General features: G+C 35.2%; 3 protein-coding genes across 4 annotated transcripts in view; 1 reads left to right on the plus strand and 2 right to left on the minus strand.

The window, feature by feature from the left end:
- The first annotated feature begins 1,163 nt into the window (after positions 1-1,163).
- Positions 1,164-23,676, plus strand: part of LOC123532243 (uncharacterized) — a 39,649-nt gene continuing 17,136 nt past the window's right edge. Inside the window, exon 1 of one of the 2 annotated variants that reach the window (XM_053552587.1) lies at positions 1,164-1,376. In XM_053552587.1, the coding sequence (XP_053408562.1) occupies positions 1,318-1,376 (59 nt within the window). In that variant the 5' untranslated portion in view covers positions 1,164-1,317. Of the gene's footprint in view, positions 1,377-22,375; positions 22,732-23,676 lie in introns of those variants that run through there. The other variant, XM_045313652.2, reaches the window with a different exon arrangement.
- LOC128559852 (carboxylesterase 1E-like) lies at positions 3,285-12,891 on the minus strand. The gene is made up of 2 exons (XM_053552603.1): positions 6,736-12,891; positions 3,285-5,504 (listed from the first exon to the last, which is right to left on the minus strand). Exons 1-2 carry the CDS (start codon positions 8,307-8,309, stop codon positions 5,273-5,275), a joined length of 1,806 nt encoding a protein of 601 aa, XP_053408578.1. The 5' UTR covers positions 8,310-12,891; the 3' UTR covers positions 3,285-5,272.
- LOC123532259 (cholinesterase 1-like) lies at positions 13,427-17,629 on the minus strand. The gene is made up of 2 exons (XM_045313663.2): positions 16,009-17,629; positions 13,427-13,965 (listed from the first exon to the last, which is right to left on the minus strand). The coding sequence occupies exons 1-2, from the start codon at positions 17,580-17,582 to the stop codon at positions 13,734-13,736; spliced, it is 1,806 nt and encodes a 601-aa protein (XP_045169598.2). The 5' UTR covers positions 17,583-17,629; the 3' UTR covers positions 13,427-13,733.

The raw sequence follows: 23,676 nt of genomic DNA on the forward strand, positions 1-23,676 counted from the left end.
ACATGCGCACAGGCATATCATAATTTTTCGACAATAAAAATATTAAAAGAGATATTCAATATATAAGATTTGAAGGCTGAGGGGATGAGGTGTAAGATGAAATGAAGATTCAAAGAGACCTTTTGCACACATTGTTACATGACTGAAATACTGTTGAAAAACGGCGTTAAACCAAAAACAAACAAACAAACAAACATTTAATGTTGAACTGTGACACAGGTATTAATTAACAGCCACTTGCCTTAAGTAGGCAATCAAGAAAGTTCCCATACTTTTCTGTTGTTCCGAATGAAAAGTTCTAAGATATTGTTTTGATATAATTATGGGCAACACCTTTGACTTTCGTCCTTGGCTGATACTACAATACTGCAGGTTATTTGAAACTGAATAGGGAAGATGGTATCTACAATGTATGACATAAATTATGGATATATTTAAAGTTGTTAAACTTAAAATGTACTGCACGAATATACTTTTTCTAGTATGATAAATATTAAAAAAATTTATTCGTATATAATACTCGTACAATTTTGAAGCAATGGTATGTGTAAACGTGTAACAAGAGGTTATCATCAGGTTCAACATATCTGACCAAATGAGTTTTGATATTGTTTGTTTAAATTCTAAATTTGAGTAATTTAAGTCTATAATTTCTATCGAAGAATTTGACGCGAAACTTATTCCTTCACTCTTCTTGGAATAAAATAGTTAAGATGTTGTTTGCTTTCCTGCAATCTTTTGAATTTCCTTACATTTTTTTAGTATTAAGGTTTCTGTCTGTTTATATTATTCGAACGCAGTTATAAAGAGCTTTTTTTTCTCATTTTGTTTTACAAATGCAAAGACACTGCAACTGATGTCTACATTACCAAGTAATGAGACCCAAGCAACTAATAAGGCAAAAAGACTTACCTTGCGGCATTCATTTCGCTAAATTTACATTTAAAAGCGGATTCATCGGACCATTTTTTCCATAATATTGTAGATACTTTTTGCATTTAGCAGTGTTTAGATTATGCAGCAAATGCACAAATGTATCTGATAACATATATTGTGTCATTTTAATACAGTAAACAATTTTTGTCTGCATAACTAGATTCAGTATTATATCTGGTAAATGTTTTGAAGATTACTAAAATTTATTTACTGACGTGTCTGAATCATGAAAGGATTATGAAAGGATATCAAATTATGTTTTCCTGTCATCCGCTTTTTGTAAAAGTAGTAAAACTTTTGTTGAGAAAAATCTACATTTCAGCACGGTGAACATTTACAGTGAAATAAAAGTGCGCGTCTACAATAAAAATTATTATATGGATGACAGTTGAGAAATATTTACTAAACTGTAGGACTAGGAGTACCAAAATCTGCATTAGGTAAATACATTTATTTTGACCGAGTTTCAGATATGCATATGCAAGAGAAATGTTTTATCAATCACTGAACTATTAAAAAGTGGAACATCTAATTGTACGACTGAAACGTCGAGATCTGATATTTCTTCAAACATGTCCTCGTAAGTAGGAGTCCGAAATAAATGCGTTAATCACACAGCAAAATATATGACATAAGACAGAAGAGAGTATCAGTATTATATAGCTAACATACGAAATATTAATTTATGTAATATTGACTGAAAACGTTGGGAATTTTAAAAATGTTTTGATGAACATCGGAAGGTTTATACCATGAATTGAAAAAGTGACTTACATGTTTGAGGTCATTTGAAGATCTTTGCAAATGTTCATTAATAATCGTATAAATGTGTCTATGTTTTTTTATTAAATTAAATGTCATAGCTCAATACTTGTATTAAGGTAACTTAATAAGGATTGATGTGATAGTTGCCTTGCCGGCAGACGAAAAAATATCAGATTTTTTAGGAAAATACCTATATATCAATTTAAAAAAACAGCAGGAATGCGAAAAGCTAGTTTATAAATGAAAAATTAATCAGGAAGTAAATCGAAACTTAATTTCTCCACTTTTCTATCTACGATATAGATAAGGTACAGCGAACCTAGTCAATGCTCAATCCCAAAAGTTATATTTACTGTTGCTGAAATGATTCATCGTTAATACACCAACGGCTCTCAGTTGTATTTATGGCTTTAGCCTATAACAGCTAGAGTTAGGCTTCGCCCTATATCGAAGACTTATCATGGGTACATTGCAACATGCACAAGTTCAGTTCTAATAAAATAGAAATAACTATGTTCATACCAAAGCATAATTCCAGGCACATTGTTAACATATCGGGGAAGGGCACTGAATCTGTCACAAAATAAACAAAGTATATGACGAAGTTCGGGCAGTGTTAGACTTAAACAAGAACATGTAAGAACAGTTCTATTCTGTGTGCAAGGCTGCATTTCCTAAACGACTTTATACGTCAGATCATACGGTACCTAACCTGTGATGCAATTAACATGGGTTTAACGTAGCACCAACATAATTGTAGGTTATTTGTCGACCTCCCAACTTTGATGGTGGAGAAAGACCCTAAGAACCGTTCTGTGCTGGATAAAACAAATGACCTTCCGTAAGCCAACTGGATGGGATGACTGCCTCACATGAAGGATGCAACTCAGGCTCGAACCAACATCGATGAGGAGCAAGTGATTCGAAATCAGCGACTTTCACCACTTGGCCACGGAGGCATGTTCAACATCGTTATGAATTGGCTTTTTACCTTGCAATAAGACTTCTGTTGAATTTTGGAATATATAAGTAAAGGTGATGATTTCAATCAATGTGGCAAAAACAAACTAAATGAAAAAAATACATAAATTTCTTTAGTCGGCAAATTAAGTTGTTTCCTAACATTATGCGTCAGAGTATGACTGGGTGATATCTTTGTTGAAGGTGTTTGATCCTTACTTTTCTTCATATTTTTCATGAATGGCGGCTATTTTGAATAATTTCGGCCATTTTGATTTTTTTTCGAACTTCCTTTCACTTTTGAATTTAAGACACTGTCGTAAAGCCCAGTTTCTGGGGTAAAATGTTCAACAAGGACCTAAATTGTGGGTCCTCACAAATGTCTTATTGTCCGGGAACTAGGCTTAAATGTTCAGGTTGAGCGGCACCACACCACTGGCTTAATTATTTCAAGGAAAAGCCAGGATTCCTTGTAAAACCACTTTCTGGGTTATTTCAGAGTTATTATAAATTGCTAAGTGTTGCTGCAATAATAATAATTTAATGATTATTATTACACCACTTTGATTATAGATATGAAAAGTCAACACTTGTATAAAATTAAATGAAGACAAAAGAGTAAGTCCAGTTTTATGAATCTACTAAACATCTACCGTCCACTCATAATCACACATTCACAACTACAAAGATCTAAATTATGTATACTATTAAGCTTCTACAATTAATATATACACCAATTCTGAAATTTAGTTCTATTAAAAATATATTGATATTATCAGGAAATTCCATAACTGTTCCAAATAAAAAGCAAATAAATTAAACTCCAAAATTCTAATTTATTCTCAAATAAAAATAAAATCCAAAGTTTCTTAAAGTGGCTCTAAATTCTCAATAACTTCCAATCTAAGAAGAAGTGTTAAATCCAAAAGTGTAATGTAGAAAAGCCAAGAAATAACTGATAAGCCCATATTTATAGAGAAGCACCAAAAATGCTGCTATCTGATTGGTCAATGACATTTTCCCAAATATGCAAAACGTTTCTCATCAAATGCAAGAAACGGAATTAATGTAATCAAAAACCAATAACATAAACTAGAGAAAAAATTAAATCTTATCAGTACATTTCAAATTGCAAATAATGATTTAAAATTAAATTTCTTAAACCAGGTGTCAAAGAATTGACACACATTCTCCCCAAAATATCCAATATGGCCGCCAAAATTAGGTATTCACATCTAAGGATTACAAGGGAGCAAGGCTTCTAAAAAAATCTACAAAAATCAATATTAATAAAGAATAACATCCTTGACAAGAAAACCTGAAAAATATCTCTAAATATTTTTAACAAATCATTTTCATTGGTCAGCTCTAGCCACAAAAGAAATTTACTAGCAAAAATATTAATCAGGGGACATTTTTCCAGATTAATTTAAAGCTACATAGTGTCATGTCCTCAAACTTTATATAAATGTTAAGACATATATTAACAACATATTGAAAGCAGAAATATTATGGCAAAATAAGAAATATGTATTAAGAAGCATGTATTTGTTTTTACAACAATTGTGTTCCGGGTCAGAAAAAATATGCAATATGTTTTTGCCTGTAACTTTATCAATACCAGCACGATTAACTTGAAACTTACACTAAAAAAAACAGTGAATTCATCAAAAAATAATCACAAAAAGCAAAATATTTCTTTGCCAAAACCCAGGTTTACCACAACACCATATCCTCACTTTCTACAAAGTTTGATGCTTTCTTACAAATCGCACGAATTTTTCACCGTATTCCTGCACTACACATTTGATTTGGTAGCAATCAGCCTTATAAGTGCTCGAAGCGGTGTAAAAGGCAGCACATATCAGGACCCATTTTAAATGTCTGTAACTTACATTTTCCTGAAGAATATTGCCTGCGCTTAATAAAAATCAAAAGAAAAGTGGGGATCAAGTCTGATGCAAGGAAAACACAGCAAAGTTTTAAAGAGAAATGTGCAAATAATGCGTAGTATTCTCTGTGATTTTGTATCATATTATGTTATCATGTATCATCATGGATTGGATTACAAAATATGTTTGAATATTTTTCAAGGATCTTATAAGATTATCTCAGATAAATAAACTGATGAGTGCGTATGTATAAACGTGTAGCATAAGCGTTATTAAATAATAAGCTAAACAGTTAGTTAGTAAATTATATTTTGAACGTTTAACAACTAAAATGCATTAATAATTAAATCCTACATGTATGCACACACTAAAGTATGAATTAATTTTTCAAGTTACACTTATCACGAAAAATTTACAGTAACTGTTGTGACATTGTATTATCATTTTACAACCATTCTTGCAGATACATATTTACATCTACTTTATGTTTTGTACGGAGGGAAAAACGATTTTTTTTGGAATAAACAATACTAGCGTAAGACGGTTCTTTACGCAATCTGACGTCATTTACAAAACACATGCTAAACTAAAGGAATGTTCTTTATATCTGTTGTCACCACCGCGCCCGCCCTCGCCGCCTCCAAATATTGTTAAAAGCATGTCTAAAATAGTTACATAATATTCACGGAGATTAATGTCTTAAAATAATCATTTTATCTTTAATTGCAACCCCCTTCCGCATCACATGTATCAGACGACTTTCTTGAGAATGCAGACAACTTATCGTCATGGCATTGTTCTTCCACCATCGGAACTATTTTCCGCCAAAAATCCACTTCATCTGCGTGTAGGTATTGTCCAACATGATCTCTTCTATCAAAATTTAGATAATGCTCGCGATCAATTGTATATTTCGGCCAACTGTTACTGCCATCCTGTCCATTTGGATTGCTAAAAGTAAACAGAAGTTGGAAAAATCAATTTGATTAAAATATACTGAAATTATACCCTGCTTAAAACAACTGTTTCACGCTATTTAGGCGAATGTTTTCTCTGGAAAATTTATAAAATGTGGGTGCTGTGAATGTGAACAGCGGATAATTTTACTGACATATGAATTTTGCAAGATATCTTAATAATTTACCTAAAATACTCTGCAGAAGGGAGTAAACCATTGTAACGCTTTTAAAATATGGGAAAAACTAAAAATCCGTTTTTGCTTTTACCAGTATCAAACCCTCATTTTCATTCACTTCATCATTTTCCATTGTCATATATACATTCTATGCCAAACTTGGTAGAAATGAACATTTTGAGAAAAAAAACTCTTGCTGTGTGCGAGTAGCTTTAACCACTAGCAAAGACTATATTCGCTCGTTTTGATACTTTATATATCACCATTGGGGTGAGATGTGGGAGATACAAAAGCCTTTTACTGCGATTTACTTAAAACAACTGTCGAATCGAAAATAAAATCAAGACGAGATATTTAGGGATGAAACCTTTCCCCGGAGTTGTAAATAATATGGAGCAAAGTATCTAATAGGAAAACTGGACATGCTTGTTACAGTCAACTGGATAAGGGATTGGTTATGGACATTGATATAACTGGTTTATAGGAAAACTGCGAATGAATTTGTTGTCGGTTTATCGCCAGGAAAACTTGACATGGATTGGTTGTCGGTTTACCACCAGAAAATCTTTCAAAAGATTATCAGTATGTATTGATTATCGGTTTAACGCAAGGAAATCTTGCAATGGACATAGTTTGACTGTCGGTTTATAGACCAGAACCTGGACACGGACTGAGTATCGATTTATGGTCCAGAAAACGGATCATGAATTGAGTATCGGTTTATGGACGAGACACATGGACATGGATTTAGTGACGGTTTATGGACAGAAAATAGGACATGGATTGATTTCTGTATATGGACAAGACAACTGGACAAGAACTGATTGATTGTCTATTTACCAAATAAATTGATTATCGGTTTTCCGCCAGTTAAGACTTCAAAAACACCTATGACTCTTTTGAATGTTACGAAACATTAATCAGGAAATAGCATGAATTTCATAGGAACATAGAATGTCTAAAATTATAAATTCGCTAACATGTCCTCAGGCTGTTTGAAATCACTTTAAAAGAAAACAGGAAACAAACCTGAAAAAAAGCGATTACCTGTATTTGGCAAAATTTGTCCAAAACGTCATCATTCTTTCAGACAAGTTCCATTCCCATTCAGGAGGTGAGTATTCACCCTTTATGCCACCAAACCAATCAAAGTCTAAATGATAACCAAATACTGGTCCAATCTCATCAGCGTGGTTACCCAAATCCATCCAGCTGGGAGTAGGTATGGGATGTCGTTCGACCCCTGCAGTAAACCTGTACAGATAACTACCGGAGTTTGGACCATTTACATGTAACCTGCCTATTTCAATACCTGGAACAGTAAAGTATATATCTCCTAATAGTTTCACAGCCTGTTTTGCAATGTTTTTAGGCTCGTACGGGGTTTTCCAGTCTTTATACTTCGAACTTATTAGTGACTTTAACACGTTTGAATCCTTGACACGCGAAGCCGTAACCAGTGGCAGTATTGACGGTATAATGTTATCATCAAGGTCTTCTTGGGAAAGCTTTAAATCCTCATAACTTTCTTTTGTACCATCTATCATCTGAATCCACATTCCACCTTCGTCTCCATTTAACCCGTTAATAAAGCTCAAAGATCTGAAAAATTCTACTTCAGCTGGAGCATCAGTTTTAGCTTGTTCTACAAGTTTTACAGGAGAACTTTTCAGAAATTCGCCATCTATTGTGGGTGTGAACATAATGTTCCAAAATAACCTCGGATCTGCTAAAGCAATTTTAAACGCTTTAAACAAAGACTCGCTGTCACTTTTCTGAATGCACTCAAACACTTGCTCGTTGTTTTCAGTTCTGCAGTTTAGCAGTTGTGCCAAGTATGCTGCAGGTTGTATGTTTTCGTTTATATTCTTGACAAGGCTCATGACAGTTGGAGATCCACTCTCTGCGATAACGTTTTGGAAAAGTCCTTTATTTTTAGGATATAGGGCCTGTAAACCAACGCTTATCGCACCAGCCGACTGCCCAAATATTGTGACCCTATCCTTGTCCCCTCCGAAAGATTCAATGTATTTATTCACCCATTTCAATGCCATCTGTTGATCCCATAAGCCCATATTTCCTGGAGCTCTTTCATCATTGAAATCCAAAAAGCCCCATATCCAAAGTCTGTAATTTATAGTTACAACTATGACGTTACCGACAGACGCTAAACGGTCGCCGATATATGTGTTTCCTGTGCCAAGCGAGAACCCACCACCATGTATAAACACCATCACAGCATGCCCCGTCACTTTGTCCGGATCTTGATGTGGGGCGTAGACATTTAGAAATAAACAATCTTCTGTTAGCGAGTTTTCTGCTATTTTCTGACCAAACATGTCAACCTGAGCGCATGGTGATCCGAATGTATCTGCCGGAAACGGATTCGGTGATAATATTTCAACTGGTTCCGGTTTCTTGAATCTTAACTTTCCGACAGGTGGCATTGCGTATGGTATACCAAGAAATCTCTTAACTTTGAATTCTCTGTTTTTAAATGACACTGTACTATAAACGCCATTTATATCTCCAAGTTTAGTTGATACTCTAGGAAAATCAACTGAACTGACTATTCCTGCAAGGAAAAAGCAGGTAACAAAAACGAAACAAACTTGCACCATGATTGCTTGCACATGTAATATTTGGTAAGGTTAATCTTTGGTAGATTACATACGGATTTTCAGGTCAAGGATCCGTGCGTTATCGCTTTCGAGTGTGTACATTGCTGACAAATCATACGAGTATTTTAATAGAGTGTAATTTAGTACTGTGCGTGTTTGTGCATTATTTCAGATATAGGTTTTAAATCACAACAACAAGAACAACATGGCATCCATATATACATGTATATGGCGTTATAGGTGGGAAATGATGGAAACGGACTATTCATGACCACGGTTCTTATAGTATACCTAGGGGAAGGGCATAACATGTACGAGTATAGTGGCATTTTCTTTCTGGTCTGTTGCCAGTGTGTTCGGTGTGCGTCAATGTGTATAAAACTAAATCTGGCCTCTTGGAACACATTTTAATCTTAATACACTTCTTCCGGTATCCATTTCAAACAGCCTTAAAAAGACCGACAGTAATAACATATCGGTTTGATTAGCTTAAACATATTTATTCCCAAAAAGTAAACATATACATTGATACATAGTCATACACTGAATATAATAACTCAGAAAAGGATAAGAATGGAAGACAAGGCTTATAGACCTCTTCTCCTTCGCGGACAATTAACTTGTAGTAGACATATTATACGTTTATAGCTAAAATGGGACTAGAAAAAATAATGTTATCATTATGTTATCTGAAAACAAATGTGCACAGATTAATTGTTGTTATAGGTGTTCGAGGGTGAAGTAATTATTAGGTAATGATATCTATTGCGTGATACTCTATACTATAAAGATAGAAGTGTTGAAGTTTATCTTAAGAAAGGGGTCATTTGACTTATAACAATCTCTTGCTGTCCGATATGAAGGACTGTACGTAGAAGAATATAGTCAGAAAGGTCTGGGTTACCAAAAAGAACAGTATCCAAGTCATTATCTCCGCCGATTATTTAGAAAATCGTTCCGACAATCATTGTAGAGTGTGCATTAAAAGAAAAAGTAATAGTTAGTTTCAATTTTGCCACATTGGCATAATGGTGTAGGGGAAATATTTCTAAGGAACAAATGAAAATTCAATGCACTGCATTTAGTACGGAGACCTGTATGGAGAACCTGAGACTTCATGTCCCTAGCGTAATAATATATCGGTGTACGTCGCTTGTTTAAGTTTAAATTTCGTTTGAATGAAGAAAGTGTTTGAGAGTTGCGAATATCAGGGTTAAGCAGGTTCCAATCACGTATAGCTGAAGACAAAAATGAATTGAAATAAAGTGTTGTTCTTGCGGGTATACCGTGGATGTTGTCTGAGTTTCTTAAATTGTAACGTGTGTCACCTGAGTCAGGAACAAAAGAAAACAGACATGTTGGGGTCAAATTTGACTTCATTTTTAAGAACAAGATGTGTCTATGTTTATAGCGTCTATTTTAGAGAGTTTCCCAATGTATTTCTCTTTATAGATTTTCTAATTGGATAAGTTTAGTCGCACCAGACGCAATGCGTGTGCACATTCATTTTGAATTTTATCAAGTTGGCCAAGTTCATATTTAGTACAATTGCTCCACACCACATCAGCATATTCAAGTGAAGGTCTAATGAAAGAAAGATAAAGAATTTCAAGAGATCTGCGATCAAGTGAGAATTTCAGTTTGCGCATAATGTTTACCCTCTTCCACGCCTTTTCTAAAATGTAGTTGATTTGAGGATGCCAGGAGCAGTCACTTGACAAGAATACACCCAGATGTTTGTGTTCAGTTACTTCGGGTATGTACTGATTATACATTTGGAGAGGAAGGTGTGGTTGGCCATTTCGTTTTCTTGATATCAACAAAGTTTCAGATTTAGAAGGATTAAATGTGACGAGCCATTTATCTGCCCACGAAGATATTGTTTGAATGTCAGACTGAAGAAGACCTGCCGCTGTATCTGGTTGCTCAGCTATAACGTAGAGACTTGTGTCGTCAGCAGAAAGATTAACACATGATCATGTTTCATCAACAATATCATTTATGAAGATAAGGAATAGTAAGGAACCAAGGATTGATCCGTGGGGAACGCCAGCTTTTACAAAAGCCCAGATTGATTTAACTCCAGGAAGGACAACTCGTTGACGTTTGTTAGAAAGATAATTTTCAAAACATTTAAGGAGAGCACCTGTAATCCCAACATGTTTAAGTTTACAAAATAGACCTCTGTCCCAGTCTTTGTCAAAGACTTTGCTGATATCGAAGAAGACCACACACCTCAAAACCGTTATCGAAAGCTTTGCATAGGGTGTTATATATGAAGACAATTTGGTTGACTGTTGAGTCACCTGGAATGAAGCCAGATTGCACTGGAGTAAGCATGTTTTTCAAAAACGTTCATGATTCTCGTTTTCTTTATCAGTTTGATTAAGTACATAGGTAAAATGAACAATTCATATTGATCAACAAATGAATATTTCTTTGAGAGCATACATCTCAGTTTTATAAGCATATACATTTATAAAAATCTAATGAGTAATTGATGGCCATGCTTCGTTTGTCTGAATACATATTTGAACATGTACCACTAACCACTTTTGTTTGCAATCCAAACTATGAAAACATAAGTTAGAAACAAACATTAGCAGCTCGCAAGATAAGTCCAAGAGACTAAGTTACCCAAACCGGTGGACGCTTGCTATCCAAGCTGTTACCTTCACGTTTTTACTACACACAATGTTTTGTGTACTTTTGAATGTACATATCACAGTTTATTATGGGGGTCGCTTTCTGTCATTTCTGCGAAATGTCGAAGTAACGAAAACACGAAAGGTTGAAATAATGCTCGACGACACGAAACATTGAAGGCGAAATAACAATAATTTAAGGGTGAACACACGAACTTTTGTATCTTTCACTTTTCGTGTCGGCGGGTATTAAAACTTCGTGTTGTCGGCCTTCTTTTGTTGTGTCTGCGTGTATTCGTCTCAAAAGTCGAAAGGCAAACACACGAAAAATAAGCAGTTTTCGAGCTTTAGTGTTTTCGTGTCTTCGACCCGCCGACACGAACACACGACAAATGTGCAATATCGTTCTTTCGTGTCTTCGCCTTCCGGTATTTTTAATTCAAAAGTGTCCTATGTCAAAGACAATATTAAAATTGTCTTTAATTGACTGCTTTTGTTAATATAATCAATATTATAGTAAATACTTGACGATACGAAAATTGTTACCTGTAAAGTACGATACCGTGAATGGGTTAATTTTGGAAATAATGGAGGGAATCGTTCACATTAGTAATTGTGTAACTTTTAGGAATTTAAGTTGATATTAATATAATTTTAATTGATCAAGTATATATATTGTTATAGTTGATCAACTGAATTTATATTAATATAAACTTAAATTCTTAAAAGTTACACAATTACTAATAGTCTTGGGCGTAGACTAATGAAACATGTAATCGGTATATAAAAACCGCGTTTGATTTATTTCATGCAACCTTTTAAGATTTTTGGGAAAATCTCAGATGTTTTTAACTCAAGAAGATACGACAGTAATGATTTTTTAATATTCAAAATCAAATGCATATGTAATTAAAATTTCGATTTTGTTTGTTTTGGGTTTAACGCCGTTTTTCAACAGTATTTCAGTCATGTAAAGGTGGGCAGTTAACCTAACCAGTGTTCCTGGATTCTGTACCAGTACAAACCTGTTCTCCGCAAGTAACTGCCAACTTCCCCACATGAATTATCAGAGGTGGAGGACTAATGATTTTAGACACAATGTCGTTTATCAAATAGTCACGGAGAACATACGCCCCGCCCGAGGATCGAACTCGCGGCCCCGCGATCCGTAGACCAACGCTCTTACCTACTGAGCTAAGCGGGCGGGCTAAAATTTCGAATAGGTATAAAAAACTCTACAGCTTTAGTCACACAATCATGATCACTTATTCAAGATGATGTGCAGAACCCATGAGTCAGCCATGTCGGCTCCAGGTCAAGGTGACAACTCAAGGTTAAAGGTTTGAGCCTTCCATTTCGTATCCGCTCTGTATCTCCTAAACCCCTTAAATGATAATCATGAACCTTGGGTCGAATGATCACCTTATCAAGACAATGTGCAGAACCCATGAGTCAGCCATGTCGGCTCAAGATCAAGGTCACAACTCAAGGTCAAAGGTTTTAGCCTTCCATTTCGTGTACGCTCTCTAAAACCCCTTGGAGGATAATTATTAAAATTGGGTCAAATGATCACCTCATCAAGACAATGTTCAGAAACAGTCCTGAAAAACATCTCTAAATATTTTAATAAATCATTTTCATTGGTCTGCTCTAGCCACAAAGGAAATTTGCTAGCAAAAATATAAATCAGGGGACATTTTTCCAGATTACTTAAAACTACATAGTGTCATGTCCTCAAACTTTACATAAATGTTAAGAGATATATTTACAACATATTGAAAGTAGAAATGTCATGGCAAAATATGAAATATGTATTTAGGAGCATGTATTTGTTTTTGCAACAACCGTGTTCCGGGTCAGGTAAAATATGCAATATGTTTTTGCCTTTATCAATACCAGCACGATTAACTTGAAACTTACACTAAATCTGCGTAATAAGAGCCAAACAGTGAATTCATAAAAAATAATCACAAAAAAAAATATTTCTTTGTCAAAACCCAGGTTTACCACAAAACCATATCCTCACTTTCTACAAAGTTTGATGCTTTCTCACAAATCGCACGAATTTTTCACCGTATTGCTGCACTACACATTTGATTTGGTAGCAATCAGCCTTATAAGTGCTCGAAGCGGTGTAAAAGGCAGCACAAATCAGGACCCATTTTAAATGTCTGTAATTTTCATTTTCCTGAAGAATATCGCCTGCGCTTAATAAAAATCAAAAGAAAAGTGGGGATCAAGTCTGATGCAAGGAAAACACAGCAAAGTTTTAAAGAGAAATGTGCAAATAATGCGTAGTATTGTCTGTGATTTTGTATCATAATTTTGTTATAATGTATCATCATGGATTGAATTACAAAATATGTTTGAATATTTTTTCAAGGATCTTATAAGATTATCTCAGATAAATAAACGGATGAGTGCGTATGTATACATGTGTAGCATAAGCGTTAGTAAATAATAAGCTAAACAGTTAGTTAGTAAATTATATTTTGAACGTTTAACAACTAAAATGCATTAATAATTAAATCCTACATGCATGCACACACTAAAGTACGAATTAATTTTTTAAGTTACACTTACCACGAAAAATTTACAGTAACTATTGTGACATTGTGTTATCATTTTACAACCATTCTTGCAGATACATATTTACATTTGCTTTATGTTTTGCACCCGCCGCCTCCAAATATTGTTAAGGAGCATATTTAAAATAGTTACATGATATTGACGGAGATAGATTGATGCGGATTAATGTCTTAAAATAATAATTTTATCTTTAATTGCAACCCCCTGCCGCATCACATGTATTAGACGACTTTCTTGAGAATGCAGACAACTTATCGTCATGGCATTTTTCTTCCACCATCGGAACTATTTTCCGCCAAAAATCCACTTCATCAGCGTGTAGGTATTGTCCAACTTGATCTCTTCTATCAAAATTTAGATAATGCTCGTGATCAATTGTATATTTCGGCCAACTGTTACTGTCATCCTGTCCGTTTGGATTGCTAAAAGTAAACAGGAGTCGGAAAAATCAATTTGATTAATCAATTTGATTAAAATATATTGAAATTATACCCTGATTAAAACGACTGTTTAACGCTATTTAGACGAATGCTTTCTCTGGAAAATTGATAAAATGTGGGTGAGAATTTTAACGACATTTGAATTTTACAAGATATCTTAATAATTTAGCTAAAATACTGTGCAGAAGGGAGTGAACCATTGTAACACTTTTAAAATAATTGGAAAAATCAACATCCGTTTTTGCTTTTACCAATATCAAACCCTTCATTCACTTTATCATTTTTCATTGTCATATATACATTCTATGCCAAACTTGGTAGAAATGAATATTTTGGAAAAAAAAGCTCTTGCTGTGTGTGAGTAGCTTTAACCACTAGCAAAGACTAATCGCTCGTTTTGTTGCTTTATGTATCGCCATTGGGGGTGAGGTGGGGGAGATACAAAAGCTTTTTACTGAGATTTACTTAAAAAATAAACTGTCGAATCGAAAAGAAATTAAAACGAGATATTTAAGGATGAAACCTTTTCCTGGAGTTGTAAATTATATGGAGCAAGGTATCTGATAGAAAAACTGGACATACATGTTTCAGTCAACTGGATAAGACATTGGTTATGGACATTGATATAATTGGTTTGTAGGAAAACTGCCAATGAATTTGTTGTCGGTTTATCGCCAGGAAAACTTGACAGGGATTGGTTGTCGGTTTACCACCAGAAAAAGTTTATGTATTGATTATCAGTTTAACGCAAGGATATCTTGCAATGTACATAGTTTGACTGTCGGTTTATAGACCAGAATACTGGACACAGACTGTGCCGATTTATGGTCCAGAAAACGGATCATGAATTGAGTACCGGTTTATGGACGGGACACGTGGACAGGGATTGAGTGACGGTTTATAGACAGAAAATAGGACATGGATTGATTTCTGTATATGGACAAGACAACTGGACAAGAAGTAATGGTCCATTTACCACACCGATTGATTATCGGTTTACCGCCAGTTAAGACTTCAAAAATACCTTTGACTCTTTTGAACGTTACGAAACATTGACCAAGAAATAGCATCAATTTCATAGGAACATAGAATGTCTAAAATCATAAATTCGCTAACATGTCCTCAGGCTGTTTGAGAACACTAAGACTAGAACTGTGTTACAGACACGAATGCCCCCGCAACATGAGAAAGGTCACAGGCATACGTTATTTATAGTAACAACTAAGGGAATTAATCTTTAAAAAATATCTAAGTCCACACAGAAATCCTTCTCAGGTAGAGATAGGTCAAAATACTTCTCAAAATTGGATGTAACATGCATGTTGTTCTACAGAAAAGTGGTCTTGATTTTTCCCTACGACCAGTAATAAAAAAGTTACAATATAAGCTATTTATCGTAACAGCGAAGGGAAGTAATTCCAAACTAGGGAACTGGTTCTTGCGCATGACATTCTGTCTTATGATGGTGTACAATTGAGCCAACTTACATCAAAATCCCCCCATGCATGAAGAAGAAATGCTCAGGACAAAGTCATTCTTTTATGTGATATTTGGCTTCTAAGTGTGACCTTGACCTTAGACCTAGGGACCTATGTGTTGCGCAGGACACATCGACTATTCATGCTTATTATTTGTATCAAATTATTTTGAAATCGGATCATGCATGTCAAAGTTATGGCCCGGACACGAAGACCACATTATCAGTATATATGTCGTGAAAATTGGCTTAGTTCAACCAAGGACTGTGACCTTGACCTTTGAGCTAGTGAAATGTTTTTTTTTTGCGCGTGACACATTGTCTATCCATGCTTATTATTTGTGTGAAATTATTTTGAAATCGGACCATGCATGTCAAAGTTATGACCCGGACACGAACACCACCCTTTCCCGAACACACACACACGCACGCACGCACGCACGCACGCACGCACGCACACACGGACAGGGGAAACACTATATGCCCCCCCACTCCATTTAATGGCGGGGGCATAAAACAGGAAACAAACCTGAAAGAATAGCGATTACCTGTATTTGGCAAAATTTGTCCAAAACGTCATCATTCTTTCAGACAAGTTCCATTCCCATTCAGAAGGTGAGTATTCACCCTTTATGCCACCAAACCAATCAAAGTCTAAATGATAGCCAAATACGGGTCCAATCTCATCAGCATGGTTACCTAAATCCATCCAGCTGGGAGTAGGTATGAGATGTCGTTCGACCCCTGCAGTAAACCTGTACAGATAACTACCGGAGTTTGAACCATTTACATGTAACCTACTTATTTCAATACCTGGAACAGTAAAGTATATGTCTCCCAATAGCTTCACAGCCTGTTTTGCAATGTTTTTAGACTCGCATGGTGTTTTCCAGTCTTTATACTTCGAACTAATTAGTGACTTTAACACATTTGATTCCTCGATACGCGAGCCCGTAACCAGTGGCAATATTGTCGGTATAATTTTATCATCAAAGTCTTCTTGGGAAAGCTTTAAATCCTCATAGCTTTCTTTTGTACCATCTATCATATGAATCCACATTCCACCTTCGTCTCCATTTAACCCGTTAATAAAACTCAAAGATCTGAAAAATTCTACTTCAGCTGAAGCATCAGTTTTAGCTTGTTCTACAAGTCTTGCAGGAGAACTTTTCAGAAATTCGCCATCTATTGTGGGTGTGAACATAATGTTCCAAAATAACCTCGGATCTGCTAAAGCATTTTTAAACGCTTTAAACATAGACTCGCTGTCACTTTTCTGAATGCACTCAAACACTAGGTCGTTATTTTCCGTCCTGCAGTTTAGCAGTTGTGCCAAGTATGTTGCAGGTTGTATGTTTTCGTTTATATTCTTGACAAGGCTCATGATAGTTGGAGATCCACTCTCTGCAATAACGTTTTGGAAAAGTCCTTTATTTTTAGGATATAGGGCCTGTAAACCAACGCTTATCGCACCAGCCGAGTTTCCAAAAATGGTGACCCTATCCTTGTCACCTCCGAAAGATTCAATGTATTCATTCACCCATTTCAGTGCCATCTGTTGGTCCCATAAACCCATATTTCCTGGAGCTCTTTCATCATTGAAATCCAAAAAGCCCCATATCCAAAGTCTATAATTGATAGTTACAACTATGACGTTACCGACAGACGCTAAACGATCACCGATATATGTGTTTCCTGTGCCAAGCGAGAACCCACCACCATGTATAAATACCATCACAGCATGCCCCGTCACTTTGTCCGGATCTTGATGTGGGGCGTAGACATTTAGAAATAAACAATCTTCTGTCAGCGAGTTTTCTGCTAATTTCTGACCAAACATGTCAACCTGAGCGCATGGTGATCCGAATGTATCTGCCGGAAACGGATTCGGTGATAATATTTCAACGGGTTCCGGTTTTTTGAATCTTAACTTTCCGACAGGTGGCATTGCATATGGTATTCCAAGAAATCTCTTAACTTTGAATTCTCTGTTTTTAAATGACACTGTACTATATACGCCATTTATATCTCCCAGCTTAGTTGATACTCTAGGAAAATGAACTGAACTGACTATTCCTCCAAGGAAAAAGCAAGCAACAAGAACGAAACAAACTTGCACCATGATTGCTTGCACATATTATATTTGGTAAGATAACCTTGGGTAGATTACATACGCGTTATCGCTTCACTGCTGACAAATCATCCGAGTAATTTAACACCGGGTAATATACAACTGCGCATGTTTTTGCATTATTTCAGATATAATAGTTTTAAACCAAAATAACAAAAACAACATGACATCTCTCTCTCTCTCTCTCTCTCTCTCTCTCTGTATATGGAGGGTGTTTACCGCCATAATACAAATAGCATATTTCAAACTTGTGATTACAAATTTCATTAACCTACATAACAAATTCTAATTTCCATGCATGCATATACGCAAATGTCGCAAAGGTTTTTACTCCCGTATATTAAATGTTGCAAATGGATAATTAAAAATTACACTCACTGAAATGAAAAGATAATTTAGAAGGGTAACTTGCTTTCTGGCTACATTGAAATTACGACGTTTACAGGTTTGGGAGGACTTATAATGGTATGCTGTAAACAACGACGTTCTGTTAAGATCATCGCTTGCTGCTAATGAAAGATGCTATGATTACGAAGCGAAGGTATGATGGCGAAAGTATGAAAGAACGATGGTAAAGAGTGAAGTTATGATAGTGGTAGTACGTCATCATATTTTCCCTCTCCGTCATAACTGGCTGTCGTGCTTCACTATCATAACGTCATGCTTCTGCTATCGTACTGTCATCATCGTGTATTCGTCCTACTTGTGTCATCCGTCACCGTGTTATCGCTCCAGGCCATCGCACTGTCGCCCTCCTGTCTGGCATGTGCATGATATGAAATAATGAGAGGACCATGAAGGCTCACCTCACCTTCTTACTTCTTCAAACCTAGCCTTTAATCTAGCCTTCAGAAAGGTAACCTTTCATAAAGATTTTTAAGAAAATGTGGCATCTAGTGTATTATCAAGCTTCATTTGAAAACAAAAGTTACTTATTTTAAAGCTTAGATATCCCAGTGTCAAACCTATACTTCATAAAGACAAATATTTTGGCAAATTTTCGTGAACATCATGTAAAAAATGTGGCCTCTGGAATGCTAATAAGGCTTTTCTTTGCTTTATCTGACTGACCTAGTTATTGATCTCATATAACTAAGTTTCAAATAACCTAAATTTTATAAAAACAAACTTTATGATAAAGATTCATGGCGATCAGATAGAAATTGTAGCTTTTGAAGTGTTAACAATAATATGATCAAGTGACATAGTTTTATTAACCAAGTCAGCTTCAAATTTGACCTACATGTCATAAACATTCTGACATTCATTGCTGGTGCGTTTGAAATTCCATTTGTGCTGAATTGTGTTTACCATTGCTCTTCTTGGTCATTCCTCTGTCAGTTTTGTTTTAGATGGGAAAATTACACTGCTACGCTTGAGAAATGAAAACTATAAAAGGGAAAATACCTTCTAAAAACACGGTCCCTTCAAACCGAAAACCTTACAACAGTGTATGCATGAATATGTACACAGAACAATGCATAGATAAACCTTAACGTATACATAACGTAAAAGAAACAAATAAGCAGCTGGGCATCGACTTGGACAATAGTATATAAAACTTGTAGTACATATAGAGATGCGATAAGGTACACTTGTCGTCTGTAAACCCTGTATAGCCACCACTAAATATTCAACATATTGCTTAACGTATTCTGGCATACCTTAAGCTATCCCCTTTACAGATATAATTCAACGGGAATGTTTCTTTGGGCGAGTGCTAACGCAAATATTACGTGTGAGGTGTGCGTCAATGTATATAAAACTAAATCTGGCCTCATGAAAATATTTGCACCTAAACGTTTTTAATTTTAATACACTTCTTCCGGTCATCTTGTATCAATTTCAAATAGTCTTGAAAAGTAATAACATCGGTTTGATTAAGTAAATTGGTAAAATTAACAATTCATATTGATCAACAAATAAATATATACATTAATCAATTTTGTTTACAATCCAAACTACGAAAACTTACGTTAGAAACAAACAGTCAGGACCAAAAATCCCAAAATTGGAGTATGCACTAAAAAAATTTTTACATGAAAAGTTTCTGCAACATGTACCTTCATAGAACTAGATGATGCAACTTTGTCATCATTGTGCATTTTGAAATATTCAAGACGGCCACGAGATTGCCGCCAAAATGCAAAGACGACATATCTCCTAAATTACAGGAGATTATGACAGGACTGTAATGTATACATGTATATTATTTGTATTGCTAGAGGTAACCTGATAAACATCAAATGTATAATTCAAAGCAGAAATGCATTTGAAAAATTCAAAATGGCGGTCAAACTTTCCGCCAGAACAGAAATTTTCAATATATTACATTAAACATTCTAAATGTGCAGATTTTTTCCTACGTATATGTGAACTTCTTATAATTAGAAAAGTTTACAACACTTTAAATGTTTCTTCAGTAATTTTATAACAAAGAGGTGGATGAAATGGATATTCTTATTCAATAGCATAACAATTTGAACATAAAATGTATAATAAGAAGTAGGTATGATTTGCGATCAATTTGCTATACATGCCAGTAATGTCTTCCAGGATTGTCGTCGGTACACGCCTCTTAAAGAGTTGGATTCTTGTTCCATCTTAAACTGATAGTATCAAAATTTGAAGGGTCTGGATCCAAACCACTCCATCATATGCTTGTCTGTATGTGTGCTCTTAGCACCCTCATCGGACGATTACAATGTAGGTGGAAACGATTGCAACAGGCAGCAAAAAAAACTGATACTTTCTCCAAAGACCTTGTCCATATCCCATCTACATCTCCAAGTTTGTCTAGAATGCATTTTTGTTTCTCCTATATGACAGCGGTTGCATTTTCAGTGCCACATAGTTTGGCAACAGTATCGCATCCAGACTGGGGAGCTAGAACGTAATAACTGGATGTTTCTGGCCACCACGCGGGGAAAGACGGGCTTGAGAACATGTTCGCATATTGACGTCATAATTTTACGTCGTATTTTGACGTATTAGCGTCTGAGCAATTTTTGATTTATGATATCTTTGAAAAGGTTGCAGTAATATCAATTTCCCAACACTCAGAACAACGTGAAGAAAAAACCTCGCTACTGCTCGGTTTTCCTTTTCCATTCCACGCTCCTCCTTGAGTTTGGGAAAACTCTGTCTTACACAGGCAATCATATAAGATCCTTATAGTCTTACATGTTGCTACAATATCCACTATTGTCTGCTGAGCACAATTAACTCCATCAACAGAGAGCATGACCTTCAGTGCATGAAAGTGCATCAACAAAACAAATCTGAATGTGTCATCACATGTCACTGTCACAAATTCTGCTCACAAACTACCTGCTGTGGAATTATGATATCAGCTTCCTCCTTGCTAGTCCTTAAATCTAGTCTATCAATGACAACTTCAATTTATATCTTTAAGGAACCTGTGTTTGTCAATTTGTGACTGAAACTTGCAGGTAACCTTATGGCATTGACTGTGTTGTGCATTCTCTCCTACATCAGACTCTTTCTATGAGAATGTCAAAGGAGCACACATACAGACACACATACGGAGAAGTGCTTTTGACCAAGACCCTTTGACTTTTGATGTCACCAGTTTTAATGGAGCAAGGATCCAAACTCTAAGAGGCTTGTATCGACGACAATTCCGATAGACAATATCCCTCCCCCTTTTCTGTTGTGATTGTGCATCAAAATAACCATTTTCAACGTCCCGGTGATATTGTTTTGTAGCTCATTTCTCCCGCGCAATATTATGTAACAGTCATAAAGCCTGTACTTCTCAATATAGATGGACGAAGTGATGCAGATGATAATTCTAGTGATTCTGACAGAGATTTCGAAAACTGAACTGCTATACATGTCAATCGTCCAATAGCTTTTTCGAAAGTCAAACTGAATATAACGTATTTGAATAATAGTGTTCTACTATTTAGACAGTACAAGGATAAGTTAATTTAACACAGTAACATTGAGATAACACTTGATAAATCCTCAAGGACTTTAGAAACACTGATCCATATATGGCAATTATTTCATTCTTGCAAGTTTTGTATTTGCCTATCATTAATCTTTAAATCTGATCCGATATTGTGGTGCCTTCTGTGATACTTGAAGCGTGACCGTTGCCGCCTATGCAAGTGTAGCTTCTTTCATTTAAAGGCGATTTTCAAATTCATTTATTGAAATGATATAAATCTTAATTATCAATCACAAACTACTTATATCGGTATGGGAAAGTCACCGAAATTATTGTGGACAGGCTGCGGCTTTAGCGTTTCTTGTTTAACACCACCATGTTGACGTTTAATAAAACGTCACTGTCACCTACTTTGGCGTGTTGCAACGTAAAAATCAATTAACCCTTTCATCATTGGACAAAATAGTCAAATTGTTTATGTTTTAACAATGTAAAGACAAACAGATATTTGCTATTCCAATCCAGCGACGGCAACCGATATCCGAATAAAACGTATCAAATATGAGCTTCATGAACAGTAGTCGCGCTTCGTTTAGCACAGACAAATTTCCACATTATACCTTTATCTATTATGCATATGCATTACGATTATCTTGTTGAATTAAATTTTACAAATTTGGTGTTTTGAAGTCATTCAGTGCACCCTTACTGTTATTTGTAGCAAACTGATTACAAATCATACCACGTCCTTATATATTTTTTTTTTTGTATTCAAATTGTAATGCTTTTGATTCATAACATCCATTTTATCCACCTCTTCGTTATAAACTTACTGAAGCGACATTTAAAGTGTTATAAACATTTTCAAGTATTAAAAGTAACCATATACGGTAGGAAAACCTGCACTTTTATTAGAGTGTCTAATGCAAAATATAGGAAAATTCCGTTTTGGCGGGCATTTTGGATTTTTCAAATGACTTTGTTCTTTGAAATATACAATTAAGGAGATGTCACGGCTGAGATAGTTTAGCATTATTACAATACACAGTCGGTATTGAAATTGTGTTTCCAATACATGTGCTCATTAGATAAATCCTCAATATCTATGTGAAAATAAGGGATGTGTTTTGTATGATTGCAACACTGTGAGTTGCTCTAATTACTGACAAATGACTGAAACAATAGGAATTCGTACGAGAGATGGATAGACAAAACGACAGTGAGGTAACAATATATTCTTTTATTGTTTTAATGTACGAGTTGTAAGCTACAATAAAGAATACCCATTTTATGAAAATCAAACTGGAAGTTAGAAATAACAGAAAAAAATTAATTAGGTCATGAGTCATCATATACCTGTCAAAATTTGTCATTAGTTTTCACGAGCTGTCAAAATTACTTTTATCTCTCTATTCTGCAAATGCATTGTTTTTGAAAGTATCTTGGACGGATATTGTAGTGTGTAACTTACTTTACATTCCACATTAATATTTGTGCTTGAAATTGCTTTGTTGAGCTCACCGACGTCACATATGAATGTCTATTGTTTTAGTTTACTGTCTGTTTTAAAGGTATCAAATCTCAATATTAAGATATAAGAATTGTTCCTTTCTGGTAGACAATGAAAACTATTTGGTTGAATCATAATATAACAGTTTTTGGAAAGAACTGAATATTCTTTGTTTTTTTGTTATTCGCCGGAAATTCAAAAAGTGACATCACCTTAATGCTTATTCTGTTACCTGTAACGACAAAAATAATATATACATTATTAATCCTGTCTATATCTTCTATAATTTAGGGGATAAGTCAATTTTGCGTTTAATAGCGGGCAGATTTAATTACTGTCGCATAATAGTTTCCAGTAACTGTAGTCTTTGGAGGAACAAAGTCATATAAAATTATACCTTGTATATCGCAAAATATAATGGCCATTACTTTACCGGCAGACTTGGAAATCAACGCTTTTGTTGGTGAAGTCGAAGAAGAATGCTTCCAAATTGAGCTCCGTTGTTTACTTTCTGGTTCAAAAAAGTGTATCCATGTCTCATCACACGTGACCACTCGACTGAGAAAGACATTACCCGTGTCGTTTGTTGGCAGATTTCGCTGCACCTCTTGACCCTTTACCCCATTTGATCCGGAAACAGCAAGCACGGTACCCATCTT

The sequence above is a fragment of the Mercenaria mercenaria genome, chromosome 1 (genome assembly GCF_021730395.1).
Source record: "Mercenaria mercenaria strain notata chromosome 1, MADL_Memer_1, whole genome shotgun sequence".
Taxonomy (NCBI): Eukaryota; Metazoa; Mollusca; class Bivalvia; order Venerida; family Veneridae; genus Mercenaria; species Mercenaria mercenaria.